Source organism: Pseudophryne corroboree, chromosome 9 (assembly GCF_028390025.1).
Source record: "Pseudophryne corroboree isolate aPseCor3 chromosome 9, aPseCor3.hap2, whole genome shotgun sequence".
In the NCBI taxonomy this organism is placed as follows: domain Eukaryota; kingdom Metazoa; phylum Chordata; class Amphibia; order Anura; family Myobatrachidae; genus Pseudophryne; species Pseudophryne corroboree.
In genome coordinates, this window is record NC_086452.1 from 270318805 (window position 1) to 270345906 (window position 27102).

Here is a 27102-nt window from a genome sequence, read left to right on the forward strand (position 1 = left end):
TGTCCTGTCAGCGGAAGCAGAACCATTAACTAATTGAGAAGTTGGTTCCTACTTCCCCCCCTAAGTCCCACGAAGCAGGAAAGCTGTTGCAAGCAGCTTCCCTGTAAAATAAAAACCTAAGAAAGTCTTTTTCCAGCAAAGCTCTGTAGAACTCCACTAGTGTGCATCCAGTCTCCTGGGCACATTTTCTAAACTGAGGTCTGGAGGAGGGGCATAGAGGGAGGAGCCAGTTCACACTGTTGAAAAGTCTTAAAGTGACGAAGGCTCCTGCGTAACAGTCTATACCCCATGGTACTAAAATGGACCCCGGCATCCTCTAGGACGTAAGAGAAATATGTTTTGTAATGCTATATGTCCTAGTATCTATTTTCTTGATTTGCACTATTTAAAAAATTCTGATTTAAAAAGAAAAGTGCGTGCACTCTGCAGTCACATCACAACTGTGGTAAAAAAAACTACCACTAAGTGCAAAAGACAAGAGAACACAAAAATTAAAGTAGTAACAGGTTGCAAACCGCCTATACAAAAGCTATATACTAGTGTCTGTTACTTAGGGGAACCAATCTCAATTCTATTACTCCACTCAAGATCAGCCATTGTTGGGTCTCTCAAAGCAAAGTTCACAGGCACCATGTTCGGACCATATATTTTTAAGGGTTCAGTATGAAATCTTGACTGTTGGGATCCCAGCGGTCAGGAGACCAATATCGGAATCCCGACCTCGAGTGCAGAGTCCCCTTGCCGGCTCGCTGCTCTCGCCATGCTTCGGGCTCGGTGCAAGCTTAGCTCACCACACCATTATATTCCCCCTCGGGTGGTGGCATGGACCACCACCCGAGTGAGAATACTGGGCGGCGGTCGGGCTTTTGACCCCCGGCATTTTCCCTGCTGTCCGGATTCCGGCGTCAGTATTTTGACCGCCGGGACCCAGCTGTTCGGGAAATTAACTGTCTCCCATATTTAATGGTAGCCACATGTTTGAAGGTTGAATAACTCTTTAAAAAGTGCTGGGACATAAAGATATATAAATACTTACTTGGCTTGAGAAAACTCAATGCATGCCTGCTCAATTCGATTCCGTAAAATGCTTACGTCTGTGGACACTAAGTCATCCAAGGCTTGAAGCCGTTTCTGAATTCTCTTGAGTTTCACAGCTTCTGCTTGGGTCTTTTTTGATCTTCATGTAGGGAAGAAAAGAAATAAATAAAAACCATAGTTTCATCTAGCTAATCTGGAATAACTTTTAAAAATGTTTCTGTGTGTAGAATCATGCTACAGTAACCAATCCAACTACATATTCACTTATGTGACTATATGTAAAAGCTTCTTTTTTACCCAGATAACTTAGGAGAGTAGTGATGTCACACAGACCCAATATAAAAAAAATGTTCTTTGTGGGATTCATAACGGTCACTGCAAAAAAATAGGATTTTAGTTACCTACCAGTAAATCCTTTTCTCGTAGTCCGTAGAGGATGCTGCGGTCCACATTAGTACCATGGGGTATAGACGGGTCCACTAGGAGCCATGGGCACTTTAAGAGTTTAATAGTGTGGGCTGGCTTCTCCCTCTATGCCCCTCCTACCAGACCTAGTCTAGAAACTGTGCCCGAGGAGACGGATATACTTCTAGAAGGAAATACACAGATAGTGGTGAGATTCACACCAGCTCACACATAAGGCAAACCAGGCCAACCAGCCTGAACAACCTCAGCAACAGCTGAATAACAGTACTTCACCAAGTAACAACACAGTACTAAACCAAGTAACAAGGCAGTACCGAACGAAGTAACAACTGCAGGAAAACGAAGCATTGGGCAGGTGCCCAGCATCCTCTACGGACTACGAGAAAAGGATTTATTGGTAGGTAATTAAAATCCTATTTTCTCTTAAGTCCTAGAGGATGCTGGGGTCATCATTAGTACCATGGGGATGTACCAAAGCTCCCAGTACGAGACGGAGAGCGCGGAGGCTCCTGCAGAACAGATTGACAAAACTTTAGGTCCTCAGAGGCCAAAGTATCAAACTTGCAGGTAGAACTTAGCAAACGTGTTCGACCCCGACCAAGTAGCCGTTCGGCAAAGCTGTAAAGCCGAGACACCCCGGGCAGCCGCCCAGGAAAAACCCACCTTACGAGGAGAGTGGGCCTTAACAGATTTCGGACACGGCAAGCCTGGTGTAGAATAAGCATGCTGGATAGTGAACCTGATCCAGCGAGAAATCGTCTGCTTAGTAGCAGGACACCATATCTTATTGGGATCATAAAGGACAAACAGACTCCGACTTTCTGTGACGTGAAGTCCTCTTCACATAAATCCTCAAAGCCCTCACAACATCCAAGGACTTTGATGTAATTGAGGAGTCAGTAGCTACTGGCACCACAATAGGTTGGTTGATATGAAAAACCGACACAACCTTTGGAAGAAACTGCTGACGCATCTGATGCTCAGCTCTATCTTCAAGGAAAATTAAGTAGGGGCTCTTGCAGGACAATGCCCTCAATTCAGACACACGCCTAGCAGAGGCTCATGCCAACAATGTGACCGCCTTCCATGTGAGAAACTTGACCTCAACCTCCTGTAAAGGCTCAAACCAATCAACACCACATTAAGATCCCAAGGTGCCGTAGGAGGCACAAAGGGAGGCTGGATGTGCAGCACCCCTTTTAAGAAAGTCTGAGCCTCAGGGAGGGAAGCCAACTGTTTCTGGAAGAAAATGGACATGGCCGAAATCTGGACTTTTATGGAGCCCAAATGTAGGCCTACAATCACACCTGCATGCAGGAAGAGGAGAAACCACCCAAGTTGAAACTCCAACATAGGAAACTTCTTGGATTCACGCCAAGACGCATACTTTTTCCAAATGCGATGGTAATGTTTAGACGTTACTCCTTTCCTAGCCTGGATCAGGGTAGGAATAACCTTTTTCAGAAAGCCTTTCCGAGCTAAGATCTGGTGTTCAACCTCCATGCCGTCAAACGTCTTGATAAGCGAACGGCACCTGTTGCAGAAGGTCCTCTTGAAGAGGCCTCGGATCTTCCAGCAGTAACTCCGGAAGATCCGCTTAGCAATCCTGAACTCTTGTTCTTTTGATTATTTTGAGAATTCTTGGAATGAGTGGAAGTGGAGGGAACATGTACACTGACTTGAACACCCACGGAGTTACCAGGGTGTCCCTTGACCTGGAACAATACCTCCGAAGCTTCTTGCTGAGGCGTGAGACCATCATGTCTAGTTGAGGCACGCCCCAAAGACTTGTCACCTCTGCAAACACCTCTGGGAGGAGGCCCCACTCCCCTGGATGGAGATAGAGTCTGTTGAGGAAGTCCGCTTCCCAGTTGTCCACTCCCATAATGAAGTGTTTTTTTCCGCCCAGAGGATGATTCTTGTTACCTCTGACATTGCAGCCCTGCTCTTCGTTCCGCCGTGTCGGTTTATGTAGGCCACTGTCGTTACACTGTCGGCTGAACTTGAATGGCCCGATCTTTTAGAAGATGTGCCGCCTGTAGAAGACCGTTGTACACGGCTCTTAGTTTCAGAATGTTTATCGGAAGGAAGGATTCCAGACTTGACCATCTTCCTTGGAAGTTTTCCACCTGGGTGACTGCTCCCCAACCTCTGAGACTTGCATCCATGGTTAGAAGGATCCAATTCTGAATCCCGAACCAGCGGCCCTCCAGTAGGTGAGAAGTTTGGCCTTCAGTGACAGACGTATCCTCTGGTGCATGTGAAGATGAGATCCCAACCATTTGTCCAGGAGATCCAGCTGGAAAGACTGTGCATGAAATCTTCCGTACTATAGAGCCATCTTCCCCAGAAGGCGAATGCACTCATGAACAGATACTCGGGCTGGCTCCAGGACATCCCTGACCAGAGAGTGGATCACCAATGCCTTCTCCAGTGGTAGAAACACCCACTGCACTTCCGTGTCGAGAATCATCCCCAGGAAGAACAGTTTTCTCGTTGGTTCCAAATGTGATTTTGGTAGATTCAGGATCCAACCATGATCCCTGAGCAGTCGATTTGTGAGAGCAATGGTCTGCAACAACTTCTCCCTGGATGATGCTTGTATCAGCAGATCGTCCAGATATGGAATTATGTTCACACCCTGCTTGCGGAGTAGAAGAGTCATCTCTGCCATTACCCTGGTGAGCACCCTCAGTGCCGTGGATAGGCCGAATGGCTTTGCCTGGAACGGATAGTGACAGTCCAACAGCGCAAACCTGAGATAAGCCTCGTGTGGCGACCAAATAGTAATGTAAAAGGTATGCATCCTTGATATCTAAGGATACCAGGAATTCCCCCTCCTCCAGACCTGAGATCACCACTCTCAGAGATTCCATCTTGAACTTTAATTCCCTTAAATTTGGATTTAACGATTTTAGGTTCAATATTGGTCTGACCAAACCGTCCGGCTTGGGCACCACAAAAAGGTTTGAATAGTAACCCTTGTTTTCCAGGGGAGATGGAACTGGAACAATAACATTTGCCCTTTCCAATTTTTGAATGGCTTCTTGTAAGATAGCCCTTTCTGTCAGCAAAGCTGGTAAGCCTGACTTGAAAAATCTGTGAGGTGGGAGCTCTTGAAACTCCAGTCTGTACCCCTGAGATACAATATCTTGTACCCAGAGGTCCAAACCTGAGGACGTCCAGATCTGACTGAAATTTCGTAGCCGTGCTCCCACCTGCCCGCCTTCCAGGCTGGGAGGTCCACTGTCATGCTGAGGATTTTGAAGAAACAGAACCCGGCTTCTGTTCCTGGGAACCTGCCGGTGCGGGTTTTCTGGATTTTCCCCGACCACCTCTGAAGAAGGTGAAAAGGGACTTGGACTTCTTAACCTTTGCAGTCCGAAAGGACTGCGTTGTAGACACAGAGAAGGATTTCTTTGGCGTCGGAGTGGTTGAAGGAAAAAAGGTTGATTTACCTGCGGTTGCCGTGGAGGTCCACGCATCCAAAGCTTCCCCAAAGAGCCTGACCTGTGAAGGGTAGGTTCTCCACGCTCTTCTTTGATTCCGCATCCACAGACCATTGGCGCAGCCAGAGTCCCCTGCGTGTCGAGACAGCCATGGAAGACGTCCGTGCAGTTAGATTACCAAGGTCCTTCATGGCCTCCAGCATGAAACCCGTAGAATCCTGTATGTGACGTAAAAACATTTCAATGTCACTTCTATCCATAGTATCTAAATCCTCTAGTAACGTGCCCGACCACTTTACTATGGCTTTAGAAATCCATGCACAAGCAATAGTGAGCCTAAGCGCCACGCCTGAAGCAGTGTGTATGGATTTGAGTGTAGTCTCAATCTTGCGGTATGCCGACTCTTTCAAAGCGTTAGATCCGGGGACAGGTAAAACCACCTTTTTAGACAATCTAGAAAAAGAAGTGTCTACTATAGGAGGGTTTTCCCACTTTTTCCTATCCTCTTCAGGGAAAGAAAAAGCAACCTGAACTCTCTTTGGGATCTGGAATTTTTTTTCTGGGTTTTCCCAGGATTTCTCAAATAATGCTTTTAATTCCCTAGATGCAGGAAAGGTAATGGGAGACTTTCTTATTGTCTGTAAAGAAAGCCTCCTCGACTTGTTCAGGTACCTTGTCAGTAATATGTAAAACATCCCCAATGCCCTCAATCATTATCTGCACCCCTTTAGCAAGGGATGCCTCTCCCCACAGTACGTCCCCATCACCGTCACCCGTATCAGAGTCGGTATCATCCCCTTAATAGAAACCACCCACGGGGGTTCAGGTTCAGAGGGCTGAGACAGTATATTGCATTCCCAAGTACATGGAATAGACTCTTCTGGAGAAGATACATACTCTGCAGCACAAGATACAGAATCCCTAGACATGGTAATGTGAGATATATAGCATATACACACACACACACACACAGGAAGATGTCAGACAGAGTTTTCCCCAAGGACCTTCAGAGAGAGAGAGAGAGTTATGGAGCCAAACCACAGAGCACCCCAGTAGACAGTTATATAATAATAGTCCGGCGCTGACTGAGTAACCTAACCGAATACACAGTAATGTGAATAAATACACTCTCCCCCCCCCCCCCCCCCCCCCCTTCTATAACGCCCTAGTACCGCACAGGATAGCTGGAGTTATGTGGAAGGTCAGCGCTCCCTGTTAGCATCTCTGTAGTGTGAAATGGTGCTGGTGAGTGCTGGATCCGCTCTGAGAAGCTCCGCCCCCTAAAATGGCGCATCTTCTCGCACTTATACAGATTATACTGGCATGAGGTAATGGCGCTAGCAGCAGTACATATGTCCCTGATAGCAAAAGTGACCAGTGTAAGGGTGTTTGCGCTGGCCCAGGGCGCCCCTCACAGCGCCGCACACTGTACCTCTGAGCCCTCCGGAGCGTAGCCTCAGCGCTGCGCTCCAACCCTGATGTCGCCATTCTCACCGGATCTCCACTTTTCGGGGCACCGGTGTCCAACTCACCACAGACATCTTCTGGCTCTGTTAGGGGGTGGCAGTAGTGCTGCAGGAGCGAGCGGTCGCCACGAGGGCTTGCGATCGACACCCTCAGGAGCTCAGTGTCCTGTCAGCGGAGCTAGTGGCCATTAACCTCAGAGGGTTGAACACCACACCCCCCTAAGTCCCACGAAGCAGGGAGGCTGTTGCCAGCAGCCTCCCTGTGCCTAACTCTAATAAAAATAATAAAACTAGAAAAACTCCTATGGAGCTCCCCTAGCTGTGACTGGCTCCGCCGGGCACATTTTCTAAACTAGGTCTGGTAGGAGGGGCATAGAGGGAGGAGCCAGCCCACACTATTAAAGTGCCCATGGCTCCTAGTGGACCCGTCTATACTCCATGGTACTAATATGGAGCCCAGCATCCTCTAGGATGTAAGTGAAAATATATGTTCATATGAGGCAGACAACATGCAATATATTTTTGTATAACAAGTGAAAACGTTCACCCTACTGTACAGCGAGAATATTGTCCGGGACCTCATGAACATCTGTGAAATTACGGAGGCACACAAACACACAACCCTTACGTTAATACAGTGGTTCTCAAACTCGGTCCTCAGGACCCCACACGGTGCATGTTTTGCAGGTAACCCAGCAAGTGCACAGGTGTATTAATTACTCATTGACACATTTTAAAAGGTCCACAGGTGGAGCTAATTATTTCACTTGTGATTCTGTGAGGAGACCTGCAAAACATGCACTGTGTGGGGTCCTGAGGACAGAGTTTGAGAACCTGTGCGTTAATACATATAGCTGAAGCATGGAAATCATCTCTCACCTTTCAGCAATGGCTTTTGCTAAGAGAGCTTTCTTGCGCTTATTTTTTTCTTCTATTAAGCGTTGCTCGAGTTGAAGTTGACCCAAATTAGATTGGTCTTTCCTGTTGGCATGGTAAAGAAACAGACCTTAATTTCTAATGTGCCATTTCAATACAATTTTTAGTAGACTTAAAGCAATAATCATGTGGCACATTACATTAATGGTTCACAATGAAATTAAATACAACAGGCTTGTATATACCACTTTGTATATGCTAGCTAATTTTTCATAAAAATGGCTGCTCAGAGCTTCGCATGCAAATAATTCAGTGTCTCTGAACATCTAAATATAGGTTACATATATATGATATTGAAGATATAATGGGATACACTACAAATTTTTTAATGGTCTCCTGTCCCATCCTCCTTTCTGAAGCAGCTTATACACAAGGTACAATAAATAGTTCAATAATAATCATGGACCAGTATTAAATGCGCTGCACTGGTTTAATTCAAACTGTAAGATTTATTCATTACAACCTACATATACTTGGGTTCTGATTTTACAATGCTCCCCAATGCTGCTGACAAAGCATACCTCCCAACTTTTCCTTTCAATAAAGAGGGACACGCGTGAAAAAGGAACGTGCCCTAAGAAAAGGGGGCGTGGTTTCACTGAGGACCCGCGATCGCGAGCCACGCCCCCATTTTCGTCACTGAGGGGGCATGCCCAGCGCTCTGTGAGCCGCTGGCATGCCCCCTCTCCCTCTGACTCCAGTGACTAGACGCTGTGCGCAAGTGCACAGCGTCTATTCCCCTCTGCTCTGCTAAGCAGGGCAGCGAGTGCATGAGCCTCCTAGCTGCCCGCCCCCTTCCACTGCGGGACACTGCGGCCCATGGGTGGGACAGTCCCCACAAAACGGGACAGTCCCGCTAAAATCGTGACAGTTGGGAGGTATGGATAAAGTAACTCCTACCTACATAAAAGAGGCTTACAACAAACAGGATAAAAACGAGATTTATGGTAAGAATTTACCTTTGTTAAATCTCTTTCTGCGAGGTACACTGGGCTCCACAAGGATAGACACTGGAGTGTAGAGTAGGATCTTGATCCGAGGCACCAACAGGCTCAAAGCTTTGACTGTTCCCAGAATGCACAGCGTCGCCTCCTCCATAACCCCGCCTCCCTGCACAGGAGCATCATTTTTAGTTAACCAGCCCAATGCAGTAGCCACATACACCACACTCTCACGACAGGAAAAGTGTCAGCGGCTAATGCCATACCAACCCAAAGAAGCTAAGTGCGTCAGGGTGGGCGCCTTGTGGAGCCCAGTGTACCTCGCAGAATGATTTAACAAAGGTAAGTTCTTACCATAAATCTCGTTTTCTGCTGCGGGGTACACTGGGCTCCACAAGGATAGACATTGGGGATGTCCTAAAGCAGTTCCTTATGGGAGGGGACGCACTGTAGCGGGCACAAGAACCCGGCGTCCAAAGGAAGCATCCTGGGAAGCGGCAGTATCGAAGGCATAGAACCTTATGAACGTGTTCACTGAAGACCACGTAGCCGCCTTGCACAATTGTTCAAGGGTCGCACCACGGCGGGCCGCCCAAGAAGGTCCAACAGACCGAGTAGAATGGGCCGTAATGTGAGCAGGAGCCGACAGACCAGCCCTCACATAAGCATGTGCAATCACCATTCTAATCCATCTGGCCAAAGTCTGCTTGTGAGCAGGCCAGCCCCGTTTGTGAAATCCAAACAGTACAAAGAGAGAATAAGATTTCCTAATGGAAGCAGTTCTCTTCACATAGATACGGAGAGCCCGTACCACATCCAAAGACTTCTCTTTGGGAGACAGATCAGTAGAAACAAGTGCCGGAACCACAATCTCCTGGTTAAGGTGAAACGAGGAAACCACCTTAGGTAAATATCCGGGACGAGTCCTAAGAACCGCCCGGTCACGGTGAAATATCAGATATGGGAAACTACAGGACAAGGCACCCAAATCTGACACTCTTCTAGCTGAAGCAATAGCCAGCAGAAACACCACCTTAAGGGAAAGCCACTTAAGATCAGCCGAACCAAGAGGTTCAAACGGAGACTCTTGTAACGCCTCCAAAACCACCGACAAGTCCCAAGGAGCCACAGGCGGGACATAGGGAGGTTGGATACGCAACACACCCTGAGTAAAGGTATGCACATCAGGTAAGGTCGCAATTTTTCTCTGAAACCACACCGACAAGGCAGAAATATGAACCTTGAGGAAGGCCAGACGTAGGCCTAAGTCCAGACCCTGCTTAAGAAAAGCCAACAACTTGGCTATACTAAACTTGGAAGCGTCATAATCGTTAGATGTGCACCAAACAAAGTAAGAATGCCAGACCCTATAGTAAATCCGAGCCAAAGCCGGTTTCCGGCCCCGCAACATAGTTTGAATGACCGCCTCAGAAAACCCTGTACCCTTAAGACGGAAGCTTCAAGAGCCACGCCATCAAAGACAGCCGGGCTAGGTTCTGGTAGACACAGGGGCCCTGAACGAGGAGGTCTGGGCGTTGTGGAAGTAGAATTGGACGCTCTGACGATTGGCCCTGCAGGTCTGAGAACCAGTGCCGTCTGGGCCACGCTGGAGCTATGAGAAGCAGAATTCCTTTTTCTTGCTTGAACTTCCGAATTACCCTGGGCAGGAGTGACACCGGAGGGAACACGTACGGCAGCCGAAACATCCACGGCGCCGCCAGCGCATCCACGAATGCTGCTTGAGGATCCCTTGTCCTTGCTCCGAAGACCGGAACCTTGTGATTGTGTCGAGACGTCATCAGATCTGGAACCTTGTGATTGTGTCGAGACGTCATCAGATCTATGTCTGGAAGACCCCACTTTTCCACTAGGAGTTTAAACACTTCTGGATGGAGGCCCCACTCGCCAGCATGCACGTCCCGACGACTGAGAAAGTCCGCTTCCCAATGCAGGACTCCCAGAATGAAGATTGCCGATAAGGCCGGTAGATGGCGTTCCGCCCAATGTAGAATCCGTGAGACTTCCTTCATTGCCAAACGGCTTCGAGTGCCGCCTTGATGATTTATGTAAGCCACTGTGGTGGCGTTGTCCGACTGTACTTGAACAGGAAGGTTGTGAATTAAATTCTGGGCTAGGTTCAATGCATTGAAGACCGCCCGCAATTCCAGAATGTTGATTGAGAGGAGGGACTCCTCCTTGGTCCACCGACCCTGAAGGGAGTGTTGCTCCAGCACCGCAACCTCTTAGACTGGCATCTGTTGTCAACAGGACCCGTTTGGATATCCAGAAGGGACGGCCCCTGCACAATTGTTGGTCCTGGAGCCACCAGAGCAGCGACAGACGGACCTCCGGAGTCAATGAGATCATTTGAGACCTGATCCGGTGAGGCAGGCCGTCCCACTTGGCTAGAATCAGCCTCTGGAGGGGGCGAGAATGAAATTGAGCATACTCCACCATGTCGAATGCTGATACCATAAGGCCCAGCACCTGCATCGCCGAATGTATCGACACTTGCGGACGAGAAAGGAAGCAATTAATCCTGTCCTGAATCTTCAGGACTTTCTCCTGACATAAGAACAACCTCTGGTTGTGAGTGTCCAATAGCGCTCCCAGATGCAGCATGCTCTCAGTAGGGATCAGGGAGGATTTCTTCCAGTTGATGAGCCACCAGTGGGCTTGTAGAAACCGGACCATCATATCTAGATGACGTAGGAGAAGTTCTGGGGAATTTGCCAGGATTGACAAATCGTCCAGATACGGCAGTATCCTGACCCCTTGACGGCGGAGTACCACCGTCATCACTGCCATTACTTTGGTGAAGACTCGCGGAGCCGTTGTAAACCAAAAGGTAACGCCCGAAACTGGTAATTAAGGTTGCCAATAGCAAACCGCAGGTATTGCTGATGTGACGCTGCTATAGGAATATGCTGGTAAGCATCCTGTATGTCCAGGGAAACCATGTAGTCCCCAGGTTCCAAAGCCATAACTATAGAGCGAAGGGTTTCCATACGGAACTTGGAAACCTTCACAAACCTGTTCAATGCCTTGAGGTTGAGAATGGGCCGGGAGGACCCCTTCGGTTTCGGGACTAGAAACAGCGGAGAATAGTACCTCCGGCCTCTCTGCGCAAGAGGCACCTGTACTACGACTCCTGTATCCAGGAGGGTCTGTACCACCGAATGCAGAGTGTTTGCCTTTGTCTGGTCCAACGGGACATTTGTCTGGCAAAAATCGATGAGGGGGTCGGTTTTTGAAGGCTATGGCGTAACCTCGAGTGACGACTTCCCATACCCAGGCATCTGAAGTGGTCTTCAACCATTCCTGGGTACACCCTAGAAGCCGGCCCCCCACCCTGGAATAACCCAGGGGGAGACCCGCCCAGTCATGCGGCAGGCTTATCGGCCTTGGAAGCTGGCTGACGGCCCAGGCTCTTTTTGGCTTTGGCTTACCAGGTTTGGAAGTGCGGGCCTGCTTGTTGAACCGTTACCCTTAAAAGCAGACATGATATAACGTGCAGTACCAGGTAACACAGTACAATTGACAGCAGCACAATACCTCTTACGCAAACCCCTGCGCAGTGTAGTCAGCACTAGCAGAGATAAAGGAGAGATATGGTGACTAAATCACAGAGAAAAATACGTATTAAAGTATATCTTTGGGAAAATCCTATATCAATATAAAACCTGACGCACCAAGCCCCCTCAGGTTATAGAATATAGGGATAGCAAGTTCAGTAAAGACACGAAATGGACACCACTCAGCTATCTAATGCACACACAGATCGTCACAGTTTGTACAATGCAGAGGTTATTACTAACAATAATACTGCACTGGACTAGCTTATATACTGTATATAGCTATATAGTCAATAGATATAACACTGCACAGTAAGAACTGGATGTATATCACAGGGTAATTGTACTATAAACCCCTGACTAAATGCACTCTCTTAAATATCACTGTCTAAAAAGGCAGGTAGAATGCTTAAGTGTCATGTAAAGTCACAGCACTGACAACCAGGCGGCTTTACACAGGAGGATTTGCCCAAGCAGTCCCAGGAACAGTGAAGCTGAGAGATAATGGCGCCCAGACACTGACAGGGACAGAGGGAGAGACAGATATGCAGCTCCAGGGCGGGAACATTTGCGGGAAATGGCGCCCTGGGGCCGGGGAAGGGGATTCAATGTCTAAGCCTTATCCCCCTGCAGGCAAAACCACCGGGTACTGTGGGCTACTGAAAATGGTTTAGAGAGAAAACCTGACCTGCATCCATGCCCTGGTGATCTAGTGGGATCGCCTGTACTGCCACAGTGTCCACCGCCAGCACGTGCGACCCGCCTCCCACTGACCGCGCCAGATCGCAATAAAGACCGGGTCCCGCAAGCAGGACCCACTCACCACCTCCCGAAGCGCGGCCACGCGATCCTAGAGAGCCCCCGTCGTGTGTGCCTGACGTTAAGAAAACCGGAGCCTCCTGCTGTAGTTACCTGGGAACCAGGGCTCGGGAGTTTACAGTGCCGCTGGGGAGAGCTGGAGCTGCAGCAGTGAATGTCTTCTGACATTGACCACCGCTGCTGCCCTTGAAGTCTTCAATTTTTTCTTCAAAAAAAGCTCTTCTTAGGGCTGCCTGGAGCAGCCCCACTGTTATGTGCCTGCTTACTGCAGCATCAACTACAAAACAGAGCTCCTGTGCAGGGAGGCGGGGTTATAGAGGAGGCAGCGCTGTGCATTCTGGGAACAGTCAAAGCTTTGAGCCTGTTGGTGCCTCGGGTCAAGATCCTACTCTACACCCCAATGTATATACTTGTGGAGCCCAGTGTACACCGCAGCAGAAAAAAAAGAGTTTGCTGAATCTTTTGAACACAAGAAATAATGCACTAAATAAAAAAAGGCAGCGTGATTCTTAAAATTCAGCAAAAGAGTAACATGACCAAAATAGAGAAACATCCTTTTAATAAGAATTTACTCACCGGTAATTCTATTTCTCGTAGTCCGTAGTGGATGCTGGGGACTCCGTAAGGACCATGGGGAATAGCGGCTCCGCAGGAGACTGGGCACATCTAAGAAAGATTTAGGACTACCTGGTGTGCACTGGCTCCTCCCTCTATGCCCCTCCTCCAGACCTCAGTTAGGAAACTGTGCCAGGAAGAGCTGACACAATAAGGAAAGGATTTTGGAATCCAGGGTAAGACTCATACCAGCCACACCAATCACACCGTACAACTCGTGATACTATACCCAGTTAACAGTATGAATAACAACTGAGCCTCTCAAACAGATGGCTCCAAACAATAACCCTTTAGTTAGGCAATAACTATGTACACATATTGCAGACAATCCGCACTTGGGATGGGCGCCCAGCATCCACTACGGACTACGAGAAATAGAATTACCGGTGAGTAAATTCTTATTTTCTCTGACGTCCTAGTGGATGCTGGGGACTCCGTAAGGACATAGATTGGGTATCTGCACACTCACTATGTATTTATTTATTATGTTCCTTGTGAGTGTATGTGATTCATCACCATACATTCACTTGGCAAGCCCGTTTCTTATATCATAACTGTTATAGAATACACTCAGGGGGTGCTGTCAACTACAGGGTATTTGAACTAGAGTATGAGAGGAGAGAAACAGAAGGAAGTCTGTATTGTTGACGCACTGAGAGAATATGGATTAATTTTAAAATATAACCTTTATTTGATATACATTAAGATAAAGTTGGATATCGTCCTGAACTACAGTGAAACATAAGAGTTTAAAATGACAGTACTAACATATATGTGAAAAGAATGAAAAAATGTGAATAAAGAATTAAAAAACGTGTCCACATGTGTTTCACGTCTGATTCTTAGGAGTTGCTGTGATGACTTGTATGTCACTAGTCTTTGTCCAATAACAAAAAAAGGGGCTCTCACAATCTATAATATTGGAACCCGCTATATAGTATTAATATTCAAAATATTCACTCTACATATGGGTATCTTCTCAACTCCATTGAGATTATTATTTGACAAGTACTTCCCCCTATATAGTAGAAATATGTGGACTATAAAATTAGATGAATGCACATATATCACCCAATTTTAGGTAAAAATTGATCTTTGAATATATGTGGTTGCTTTAATCTTAATTTCCCTATTACTGTAGACACAATTCTCTACTGAAATACGGATCTCCACACATAAGGAGTCCTGACACTTATTATCAGTACCTACAGAAGATCTATTGTATATGTGGGTAGGATTGCCTCGGAGGTTATGATAATCCCCACTTTAATAGGAACGGCCTGCGTGTATATTAATACACATCGGTTCTATTGGACTGATTCTATTAGGAGTGTGGCTGAAAATTGCCTCTGTTAGGGGTATAGCAGCCCCAATTTTTCTTAGAGAGCAATCCGCCTGTAGACGCAACTCCTTTCCTATGCGTCTATAGTATGTTAATATTGAGGATTATGCCATTGAAGGAAAAAACCTTATTTTATTGATTAGCAGTAACAGTGAGATTAGTGATGGAGTATAACAGTCCAAGTTTTAATGTAAACTGACCCACATATACATTGATTATGGTAGCCTTAAGGAATAATTCCTATTTTTTTGGCTACCAATATACATAGAGTGATAACTGAAAGGTATAGTGCTCTTAGTCCGTGTGTCACAAAATTATTCTCAGATTGTTAGACTTCAGATATAGGGAAATTTATTATTATTTATGTTGGATTTATTACATTTATCAAAAAAAAAACAAAAAAAAAAACCTTAATTTGTAAAGCAACCACTGTATGGGGAGACCTGTTATAGTTTCAGATCAGTAGAGGTCATGAAGTAAATTTATGTATGGATATTGCGGGTATCTCAAAGAGTGTGTGTCATGATGTTATATGCCCTGGCTGTCAATTATGCCACAGTCACAGAATTATAACTTTTATAAGTGAGATTCACAATTTGGAGCTGCTCTTGGCATGAATTCTCTTGCTGGTAGTTGCTTCAGTAATATCTTAGAACACGTAGCTGTCCTCTGGCTCTTCTTATATGTTGCCAGTTCGGTTGCTACAGTGTGTTGTGTTCAGTATGTTGAATTAAAGTATGCAGCTGCTTCTGGCTTCTCAATGTTGCCAGTTTATTCCTATGTAACAATATTATTCCTATCTCAGCTGTCTAAATGTGTTACAATTAGATAGTTGCAACAATGCTCTATTACAACACTACTGGTATTTTTAGCTCCCAGCACAGTGTCAGAGATTTGTTACACTCCGCCAATAATCATTGGGTATGTCTGTTTAGGTAGCTAGTGTAGACTTAGCTGCAGCTAAATACAGTCTCCCTCTTCCTAGGGACTGTTACTGAGGACTATTAATTATCACCATTTTTAATACAGAGGTTTCTAGAGATTTGGGCAATCAGATATCCCTTCATTTAATCTGTATATACAGCCCTCTATAATGAGATATCCCTGTCACTCAAAGCTAACAGCTAGTCTCCTATAGTGATTCCTATAATGACATCATGACATTACACATTATTTTTTAGCCCTTTGCAGTGAGTATCCTTATTGCTGCAGATTATCAGCTAACATCCTATAACCATATCTTTGCATAATAGCATTTACACACTAAACACACGTGGACACGCCGTGCCCTTTAGTTAGGCAATAACTATGTACAAATATTGCAGACAATCCGCACTTGGGATGGGCGCCCAGCATCCACTACGGACTACGAGAAATAGAATTACCGGTGAGTAAATTCTTATTTTCTCTGACGTCCTAGTGGATGCTGGGGACTCCGTAAGGACCATGGGGATTATACCAAAGCTCCCAAACGGGCGGGAGAGTGCGGATGACTCTGCAGCACCGAATGAGCAAACTCCAGGTCCTCCTCAGCCAGGGTATCAAACTTGTAGAATTTTGCAAATGTGTTTGAACCAGACCAAGTAGCCGCTCGGCAAAGTTGTAAAGCCGAGACCCCTCGGGCAGCCGCCCAAGAAGAGCCCACTTTCCTCGTGGAATGGGCATTTACAGATTTAGGATGCGGCAGTCCAGCCGCAGAATGTGCAAGTTGAATCGTGCTACAGATCCAGCGAGCAATAGTCTGCTTAGAATCAGGAGCACCCAGCTTGTTGGGTGCATACAGGATAAATAGCGAGTCAGTTTTCCTGACTCCAGCGGTCCTGGAAACATATATTTTCAGGGCCCTGACTACGGCCAGTAACTTGGAATCCTCCAAGTCCTGAGTAGCCGCAGGCACCACAATAGGTTGGTTCACATGAAAAGCTGAAACCACCTTTGGAAGAAATAGGGGACGAGTCCTCAATTCCGCCCTATCCATATGGATAATCGGATAAGGGCTTTTACATGACAAAGCCGCCAATTCTGACACACGTCTGGCCGAAGCCAAGGCCAACAGCATGACCACTTTCCACGTGAGATATTTTAGTTCCACGGTTTTAAGTGGCTCAAACCAATGCGACTTTAGGAAATCCAACACCACGTTGAGATCCCAAGGTGCCACTGGAGGCACAAAAGGGGGCTAAATATACAGCACTCCTTTAACAAATGTCTGAACTTCAGGCAGTGAAGCCAGTTCTTTTTGGAAGAAAATCGACAGAGCCGAAATCTGGACCTTAATGGAACCCAACTTGAGGCCCATAGTCACCCCTGACTGTAGGAAGTGCAGAAATCGACCCAGCTGAAATTCCTCCGTTGGGGCCTTCCTGGCCTCACACCACGCAACATATTTTCGCCATATGCGGTGATAATGGTTTGCGGTCACCTCCTTCCTAGCTTTAATCAGCGTAGGGATGACTTCCTCCGGAATGCCCTTTTCCTTCAGGATCCGGCGTTCAACCGCCATGCCGTCAAACGCAGCCGCGGCAAGTCTAGGAACAGACAGGGCCCCTGCTGCAGCAGGTCCTGTCTGAGCGGCAGAGGCCATGGTTCCTCTGATATCATATCTTGAAGTTCTGGGTACCAAGCTCTTCTTGGCCAATCCGGAACAATGATTATAGTTCTTACTCTTCTCCTTCTTATTATCCTCAGTACCTTGGGTATGAGAGGAAGAGGAGGGAACACATAAACCGACTGGTACACCCACGGTGTCACTAGAGCGTCCACAGCTATCGCCTGAGGGTCCCTTGACCTGGCGCAATATCTTTTTAGCTTTTTGTTGAGGCGGGACGCCATCATGTCCACCTGTGGCCTTTCCCAACGGTTCACAATCATTTTGAAGACTTCTGGATGAAGTCCCCACTCTCCCGGGTGGAGGTCGTGCCTGCTGAGGAAGTCTGCTTCCCAGTTGTCCACTCCCGGAATGAACACTGCTGACAGTGCTAACACGTGATTTTCCGTCCATCTGAGAATCCTTGTGGCTTCTGCCATCGCCATCCTGCTTCTTGTGCCGCCCTGTCGGTTTACATGAGCGACCGCCGTGATGTTGTCTGACTGGATCAGCACTGGCTGGTGTTGAAGCAGGGGTCTTGCCTGACTTAGGGCATTGTAAATGGCCCTTAGTTCCAGAATATTTATGTGTAGGGAAGTCTCTTGGCTTGACCATAGTCCTTGGAAGTTTGTTCCCTGTGTGACTGCCCCCCAGCCTCGAAGGCTGGCATCCTTGGTCACCAGGACCCAGTCCTGTATGCCGAATCTGCGGCCCTCTAGAAGATGAGCACTCTGTAGCCACCACAGCAGAGACACCCTGGTCCTTGGAGACAAGGTTATCAGCCGATGCATCTGAAGATGCGATCCGGACCACTTGTCCAACAGATCCCACTGAAAGATTCTTGCATGGAACCTGCCGAATGGAATTGCTTCGTAAGAAGCTACCATCTTTCCCAGGACTCGCGTACAGTGATGCACCGACACCTGTTTTGGTTTTAGGAGGTCTCTGACTAGAGATGACAGCTCCTTGGCTTTCTCCTCCGGGAGAAACACTTTTTCTGGTCTGTGTCCAGAACCATGCCCAGGAACAGTAGACACGTCGTAGGAACCAGCTGCGACTTTGGAATATTCAGAATCCAGCCGTGCTGTTGTAGCACTTCCCGAGATAGTGCTACTCCGACCAACAACTGCTCCCTGGACCTCGCCTTTATAAGGAGATCGTCCAAGTACGGGATAATTAAAACTCCCTTTTTCCGAAGGAGTATCATCATTTCGGCCATTACCTTGGTAAATACCCTCGGTGCCGTGGGCAGACCAAGCGGCAACGTCTGGAATTGGTAATGACAGTCCTGTACCACAAATCTGAGGTACTCCTGGTGAGGAGGGTAAATGGGGACATGCAGGTAAGCATCCTTGATGTCCAGTGATACCATGTAATCCCCTTCGTCCATGCTTGCAATCACCGCCCTGAGCGATTCCATCTTGAACTTGAACCTTCTTATATAAGTGTTCAAGGATTTTAAATTTAAAATGGGTCTCACCGAACCGTCCGGTTTCGGTACCACAAACATTGTGGAATAGTAACCCCGTCCTTGTTGAAGGAGGGGTACCTTGACTATCACCTGCTGCGAACACAGCTTGTGAATTGCCTCCAGCACTGCCTCCCAGTCCGAGGGAGCTGTCGGCAAGGCAGATTTGAGGAAACGGCGAGGGGGAGACGTCTCGAATTCCAGCTTGTACCCCTGAGATACTACTTGTAGAATCCAGGGGTCCACCCGTGAGCGAGCCCACTGGTCGCTGAAGTTCTTGAGACGGGCCCCCACCGTACCTGGCTCCGCCTGTGGAGCCCCAGCGTCATGCAGTGGACTTAGAGGAAGCGGGGGAGGACTTTTGTTCCTGGGAACTGGCTGTATGCTGCAGCTTTTTCCCTCTACCTCTGCCTCTGGGCAGAAAGGACACGCCTCTAACCCGCTTGCCTTTCTGGGGCCGAAAGGACTGTACCTGATAATACGGTGCTTTCTTTGGCTGTGAGGGAACATGGGGTAAAAATGTTGACTTCCCAGCTGTCGCTGTGGAAACGAGGTCCGAGAGACCATCCCCAAATAACTCCTCACCCTTGTAAGGCAAAACTTCCATGTGCCTTTTAGAATCTGTATCTCCTGTCCACTGCCGAGTCCACAATCCTCTCCTGGCAGAAATGGACATTGCGTTTATTCTAGATGCCAGCCGGCAAATATCCCTCTGTGCATCTCTCATGTATAAGACTGCGTCTTTAATATGCTCTATGGTTAGCAATATAGTGTCCCTGTCTAGAGTATCAATGTTTACCGACAGGGAATCTGACCACGCAGCTGCAGCACTGCACATCCATGCTGAAGCAATAGCTGGTCTCAGTATAATGCCTGAGTGTGTATATACAGACTTCAGGATAGCCTCCTGCTTTCTATCCGCAGGCTCCTTTAGGGCGGCCGTGTCCGGAGACGGTAGTGCCACCTTTTTAGACAGACGTGTGAGCGCTTTATCCACCCTAGGGGATGTCTCCCAACGTGACCTGTCCTCTGGCAGGAAAGGGTACGCCATTAGTAACTTTTTAAAAATTACCAGTTTCTTATCGGGGGAAACCCACGCTTCTTCACACACTTCATTTAATTCATCAGATGGGGGAAAAACCACTGGTAGCTTTTTCTCCCCAAACATAATACCCTTTTTTGTGGTACCTGGGGTAATATCAGAAATGTGCAACACATTTTTCATTGCCGCAATCATGTAACGGGTGGCTCTATTGGAATGTACACTAGTCTCATCGTCGTCGACACTGGAGTCAGTATCCGTGTCGACATCTGTGTCTGCCATCTGAGGTAGTGGGCGTTTTAGAGCCCCTGATGGCTTTTGAGACGCCTGGGCAGGCACGGGCTGAGAAGCCGGCTGTCCCACATCTGCTATGTCGTCAAACCTTTTATGTAAGGAGTTGACACTGTCGCGTAATTCCTTCCACATGTCCATCCATTCAGGTGTCGACCCCGCAGGGGGTGACATCACATTTATCGGCACCTGCTCCGCCTCCACATAAGCCTCCTCATCAAACATGTCGACACAGCCGTACCGACACACCGCACACACACAGGGAATGCTCTGACTGAGGACAGGACCCCACAAAGTCCTTTGGGGAGACAGAGAGACGGTATGCCAGCACACACCAGAGCGCTATATAATGCAGGGATTCACACTACACACAGTGATTTTTCCCCTATAGCTGCTATAAATACACAGTTTGCGCCTAAATTTAGTGCCCCCCCCCTCTCTTTTTTACCCTATGGAGCCTGGAAACTGCAGGGGAGAGCCTTGGGAGCATCCTTCCAGCGGAGCTGCGAGAGGAAATGGCGCCAGTGTGCTGAGGGAGATAGCCCCGCCCCCTTCTCGGCTGACTTCTCCCGCTTTTTTAAGGATATTTTTGGCATGGGATTTTACACATATATAGTCCTACTGACTATATTATGTGTTTTTTGCCAATCTAAGGTACTCTTATTGCAGCCCAGGGCGCCCCCCCCCCCCCCCCCAGCGCCCTGCACCCATCAGTGACCGGAGTGTGTGGTGTGCATGGGGAGCAATGGCGCACAGCTGCAGTGCTGTGCGCTACCTTAATGAAGACCGGAGTCTTCAGCCGCCGATTTTCTGGACGTTCTTCTTGCTTCTGGCTCTGCAAGGGGGGCGGCGGTGCGGCTCCGGACGACCGAGGCTGGGCCTGTGTTCGATCCCTCTAGAGCTAATGGTGTCCAGTAGCCTAGAAGCCCAAGCTAGCTGCAAGCAGGTAGGTTCGCTTCTCTCCCCTAAGTCCCTCATAGCAGTGAGTCTGTTGCCAGCAGATCTCACTGAAAATAAAAAAACCTAAATATATACTTTCTTTTCTAAGAGCTCAGGAGAGCCCCTAGTGTGCAACCAGCTCGGCCGGGCACAAAATTCTAACTGGGGTCTGGAGGAGGGGCATAGAGGGAGGAGCCAGTGCACACCAGGTAGTCCTAAATCTTTCTTAGATGTGCCCAATCTCCTGCGGAGCCGCTATTCCCCATGGTCCTTACGGAGTCCCCAGCATCCACTAGGACGTCAGAGAAATTAGAAATACAAAAGTGCATTTTTTAATAAAGTGCTCCCCCGCTCCCTCACATAGGGTTTCTTTCCTCCTGTGGCTGTACCTACCTTCCTCCCACACCCCTCGGATATCGCTGCGGAGCCGGGGACCATGCTCGATGGTCCTGTGGGTTGCGGCCTGTCCGTCCACCCTAAGCCGGGACCTGGATCTCCAACTGCACCTGCCGCGGCCGTTCGTAGAAGGGGAATTCGTGTTGCTGAGCGCCTCGCCGCCCGCTGGGACTGCCGCTGTGCAGACCTCTCAGGTACGGGCTCTCTGCTACAGCCGCGGCTCCCTACTTCCTCCCGATACCTGTGCCTGTCCCCCCCTGCAGCTGGTGTGGCTGTCTGCTCCGGTCGCCAGTGAGGCGGTGGCCATCTTGTGGCTCGCCCTCCTGCCTCCTAGTTCTGCCAAAGCTCATCCTAGTATCCTCATCCGGTGACCCCTCCCCAGACTCCTTACTCACCACTGGGGCTGTAGTTGTATAACTAAGGATTCCCAGGATCATATGTAGATGCTGCTGCAGCTTATATCTCACACCCAGCAGGAAGCTGTGCAGTTGTATTGGTGGGTCCCTCACAGCGGTGCCCAGGTCACTGGCTGGTCCGTGCCGGTCGCCTCACGCTGGTGCATTTTACCTGCATGTCTCGAGGGAGGGTTGAATACTACAGGGGGTGACGCCATTTCTCCTACCGTGTGTCACCTGCATGTGCTGGGATCTATTCCCTGAGAGTAGCTGCAGCCTCCATTTACAGTTCTGTTCCACGATGGCTTCAACCAATGATCCAAGGATTGTTTCCACTAGTTCCATCAACCGGATCACCGCTGACCCCTGTGGATAGCCTCATACCGTCCGTTCTCCACGTATTCTGGCTTAGACAGACTGTGGTGCTTACCGACTAGACCTCGGCTTTCATGATGGGCTAACTCCACCTCCATAAGCTCCGGGTGTTACTTGCTATAGAGAAGTTACCTTGTCCTCCTCCCTTCCATATCTGGTCACGTCTCTAAAACAGTCATCATTATTTAAGTCTCCGTGGACACCTTTTAAACTTTAAAGCAAACCAGGTTCCTACCTCATATGGTCCACCCCCTACGCAAGTCATTGTTCCCCTACCTCAGTTTTCTCTGGATCCAGCTCCAGTATGCCTAAACATAAGAGGTCGGGCTCTACTTTAAAGCAAACCAGGCTTCTGACCCGCAAAAACCACCTTCTACACCCTCTCTGGGTGGTACCTCTGAAGTGGACTCTGACCTGGAAGACCCGACAGCTCCCTCTACCAAAGCGGACATCGCTGCTATTCTCGCAGAAATAAAGGGTTTCCGCCAGGCCATCCATGACGAGGTACGCACAAGTGTCTCTGGCCTGCAATCAGAGATATCAGACATTGCTACCAGGGTCCACACCCTTGAGAGGAAACAGGAAGAAATTATCAGCTTTCAACAGATGTCCGAACAAGATAATATCCAAATTAACCGCAGGATCTCGATAATAGAGGGCGTCGAAAACATTCTTAGGGTCCGCAACATCCCTGAATCAGTTGAGCCCGCCCATCCTGAGGATTACTTGCCACGCCTCTTCCGCACCCTCGCCCCTTCTATACCTGATGATATGCTTCTTTTGGACAGAGCACACCGGGTCCTCAAACCTTGTTCTCAGCATCCTGCCACCCCGAGAGATGTGATCCTTCGCTTCCACTACTTCAAGGTAAAGGATCAAGTCTACTCCTAAGCTCGAAGTTCCCCTGATATTGCCTTTGAGGGGGCGAAACTGCCGCATATTCCAGGACTTATCTCCTCTTACCTTGGCTAAACGACGAGAGATGAGGGATAATACCAAAACACTGCAAGATCATAATATCCGGTACCGCTGGAGCTTCCCTTTCAGTCTACAAGTGAGCATCGATGGCAAAGTAATCTCAGCGTGTCTCCTGATGAAGCCCTCCACTTGCTCACTCAGCTACAACTGCCGGCTCCTCGTTCCACTACAACCAGTGTACCCAAAGATGCCAGATCAACACCCTTGCCTCAAAGGGCACCGAGAAGAGAATGGCAAACAGTTGGTGAACACTAGACTCCTACAGCAGTGACCTGATTATCCCGTTATCTTTATGTACTTCACCTTACCTCCCTGTATGGGATACGGGTCCTTACCCTGGATTCATCTCTATGTCATGGGTTCTTATTGGGCTGAGGCCTAAACCGTAGCACTATGTTATGTTCTAGTGCGTCTAGTTTACTCCACGTTTATTTTATTATTCTTGATATATTTCTATTTGTTTCTGTTCTAGGCATCACCAGTTACTCATTGCAGCATTTACCTTGTTTTACCTGTATTTGTACAGGACATATATGGCTGCATGTCTCCATATTTATGCCTTCTGTTCTCCTTGTCTCCCTCTGTTACACTAACGATATCCCAACCACCACCCCCATATTTTGGAGTGCTCTCAATTGTGCTGTTGGACGTGTTCTATTTTATTAACGTTAGCTGAATAACCATCCCACATGTTGCTATTGTGCTGTACTCTCTTTATTTCCTATTCATTTAAATTTCCCCCGGCATCCCCTCCACCCCCGTACTCTCCTCACCCTTTACTACGCCCTGGTAACTTCTCAGTATGCTTGTCTTTATTCTGAATTGTTTTAGGTCTGTCGCAGCCCCCGTTACACCCAGGGATTAGTCCATACTCTGTACTCTTAACTACTCTAGTTCTCCTTCTCCTGGCTCTTTGACCACGCACCCCACTCGGTAGTTATGACTGGCTTCGGACACCCTGGGCTGCCCAGCCAACTCTCTCCATGGGTCCGACAACGTGGGCAGGAGTCTTCCCAGCCCACACATTTTCCTGTCCTCTCTTCTTTTCTCCTCTTCCTCTTTTTTTCTCTCCTCTTCTTCTCACTAGGCCAACATCCGGGTTCTCTCACATTCTCTGTACTTGCTTAATACACCAAGTAACACATCATGGCTAATACAATTCTGACATTCAATGTCAAAGGTCTGAACTCACCTTAAAGACGTTCTACTCTATATCGCACCCTTCGTCACCTTCAAGGTAATATTATATTTCTCCAGGAAACCCATTTAGCTGGTTCCAGTGATCCAGAAATCAAATCTAAATACTTTCCACATATGTATCACACGTATGACACATCTCGTAAAAAAAAAAAAAAAAAAAAAAAGTGGCGGGGGGGGTGGGGGAGCTAGCTATCCTCTTTTCCAAACACCTCACATTTGTTCCCTCTACTATTATGCAAGATCCAGACAGGCGTTACCTCATTCTTGTGGGCGAGTTAAATGGCACCTTATTCACATTTACATTTCTTAATGTCTATGCCCCTAACACGGCAAAACCTAGCTTTTTCCGGGCCTTAAGTTCGACTCTGTCCCAAGATAGAAAAGGGAGAGTAGTCGTGGCGGGGGATTTTACCACCACCTTAGACTCCCTCCTAGATAGGTCTAAACCTGCCCCACGCTCGTCAACTAGCTTGATACACAATAACACACTTGCCTTATAATCATTTCTCTCTCAACATCTCCTCTTTGATGCCTGGCGGGTGAAGGAACCAACCGCCATAGACTACACCTTCTACTCCCCGGTTCATGATGTTTACACGAAATTGGACATGGTTTTCCTCAGTGCTGAAACTGCGCAATTAATCTTAGATGTTAATATCCACCCTAATACATGGTCCGAGCATTGTCCATTCACAGCAGACATTACATCTCCTTAACCCTTCAATCGCTCCTATACCTAGCGTTTAGATGAGAAACTACTCTTAAACCCTTCCCTACGTACTCAAATTAACTGATATTAAAAGTCATTTTGCTCTTAACGCCAACCCAAGTATTTTGCCTCAAACACTTTGGGATGCCCATAAAGCGGTGATTCGAGGTACTCTGATTAAATCTGCAGCATTCACTTGGAAAGCCAGGTCCAAACATCTCCGTGAGCTCATGGACATAGTGGCCGAACTAGAGATGCTCCATAAAACCTCAGGCTCCGCTGCAGATTATCACAAGCTTTCAGCAGTTAGGGGGGGAACTTAACCTTTTACTTACAGCTAAAGCAGAAACCTCTCTTAGATGGCTCAACCAAACTTTTTACGAAAAAAGTGACAAAGCTGATAGGCTCTTAGAATCCAGATTATGTTCTAAACGATCGCAGAACAATGTCTTATCGGTCAAGTCGCGATCGGAATGGCCTGTTCATGATCCCGCATGTATCGCGGAGGAGTTCAGGAAGTTTTACGAGTAACTATACAACCTTTCGTCTTCTAGAGATATTCCCCCTTATACTGTTGACTCTATTCACTTTCCTATCTCGTTGCAAACTAAGATCTCAACTGTGATTAAGAACCTTAATACTAATAAAGCAGCAAATCTGGATCTCTGCGCTATACTGGGTGCCTCTGAAGATCCCGGTAACCTAGTCCGTTATTATAATAGGGATGTTACGGCTGCAATTGATATTATCGCCCCTGTGTCACGTCTAGCAAAGTTTGAGGATCCGGCAGCTGAGATTTGCCAGATGAGGTAGCAGGCTGTGAATGAACAAGATGAGGGGGCTGGATATAGTTCCTTCCCATGGGACACGGAGCAATGGAGAACGTAGGCGGGGTTTGAGAGTCAATGGAAAGTATTTATTATGTACAGGGCTAAGGTAGAGAACCGAGGCTGGAGCACGAAGAACTGTGGACTGTGATTTGAAAGACGAGACTGTAGATGACTAACTGTGGATGGTGGTTGAAGACGTGGCTGGAAAAAAGGACTGTGGTTTGGAAAATGAGGCTTAAGATAATAACCTGCAGGCTGTGGTCGGTGGTACAAAGGCGTGGCTGGTTAAGGAGATCTGTGGAGTGTGGCTTGAAAGACGAGGCAGAAGACCCGGGGCCGACTGTGCCCAAAGAGTCTTACTGGATCGGGTTATCCAGGAGCGCTTCCACAGGCAGTAGCAGGCTAGAAACGGCAGGGCTGCAGCAGCAACAGAGAACCGACCAAGCAGGATCAGGAGGAACCAGAATACCCGGTATAAAGTCCCAAATTGTTTAAAGAAGTGGGTACTGTTCACTAGATGGTGAGTGTATAGCTGTGTCTCCGATTGGCGCTATGCTACTACCTCCCCCGACCACCAAACAGTTTTGTGCTCACCACTTATTCCTTGCGGTCTCATGTGAGGCTGGCAATCAGCATGCGGAATCCATTATGGTTGGTGGGAGCGGCGGTGTTTTGCTCAGTTCACCGGGGAGGGAGAGCGCTGTTCGTCTCCTGGAGTCCGGACTGTGGTGCTGTGCTTGTGTAGGTCTCAGGGAAAATCAGCAGCGTGAGATGTCCTTAACGCGTTACTCCGTGAAAATGAAACCACGGTTTCATCAGAAGGTAAAACAGTGAAAGGAAGAGCTCTATTTAAGCTCCAAGGTGACCAATCATAGAAACATTGTAATTGCAAGTTCTCAGGTGCTTGTTCACAGGTGTCTCAATTTGTTAATCAGCAGGTGTTTTATGCTGTTAATGGACCAGGTTTAAATAACCAAAAATCAAAAAATATAAATCTTAAAAGTAATCTAAAGCTATTCATAATATAAAGAAGTTCAAGTTCTAAATGGAATCGCTCAGGGCGGTTATTGCAAGCCTGGAAGAGGGGGATTTTATGGTGTCGCTGGAAATCAAGGATGCTTACTTGCATGTCCCCATTTACCCACCTCACCAGGAGTACCTCAGGTTCGTGGTACAGGACTGTCATTACCAATTCCAGACGTTGCCGTTTGGTCTCTCCACGGCACCGAGAATATTTACCAAGGTAATGGCCGAAATGATGATACTCCCTCGGAAGAAGGGAGTT

The 27102-nt window shown here is 47.8% G+C and overlaps 1 protein-coding gene across 2 annotated transcripts in view; it reads right to left on the minus strand.

Moving 5' to 3' along the window:
* GORAB (golgin, RAB6 interacting) overlaps positions 1-27102 on the minus strand; it is a 117731-nt gene that overhangs the window by 21272 nt on the left and 69357 nt on the right. For both annotated transcript variants that reach the window (XM_063940297.1, XM_063940298.1), the window contains exons 3-4: positions 7259-7360; positions 1037-1177 (exon numbers count right to left, since the gene is read on the minus strand). In XM_063940297.1, the coding sequence (XP_063796367.1) occupies positions 1037-1177; positions 7259-7360 (243 nt within the window). The remainder of the gene's footprint in view (positions 1-1036; positions 1178-7258; positions 7361-27102) is intronic.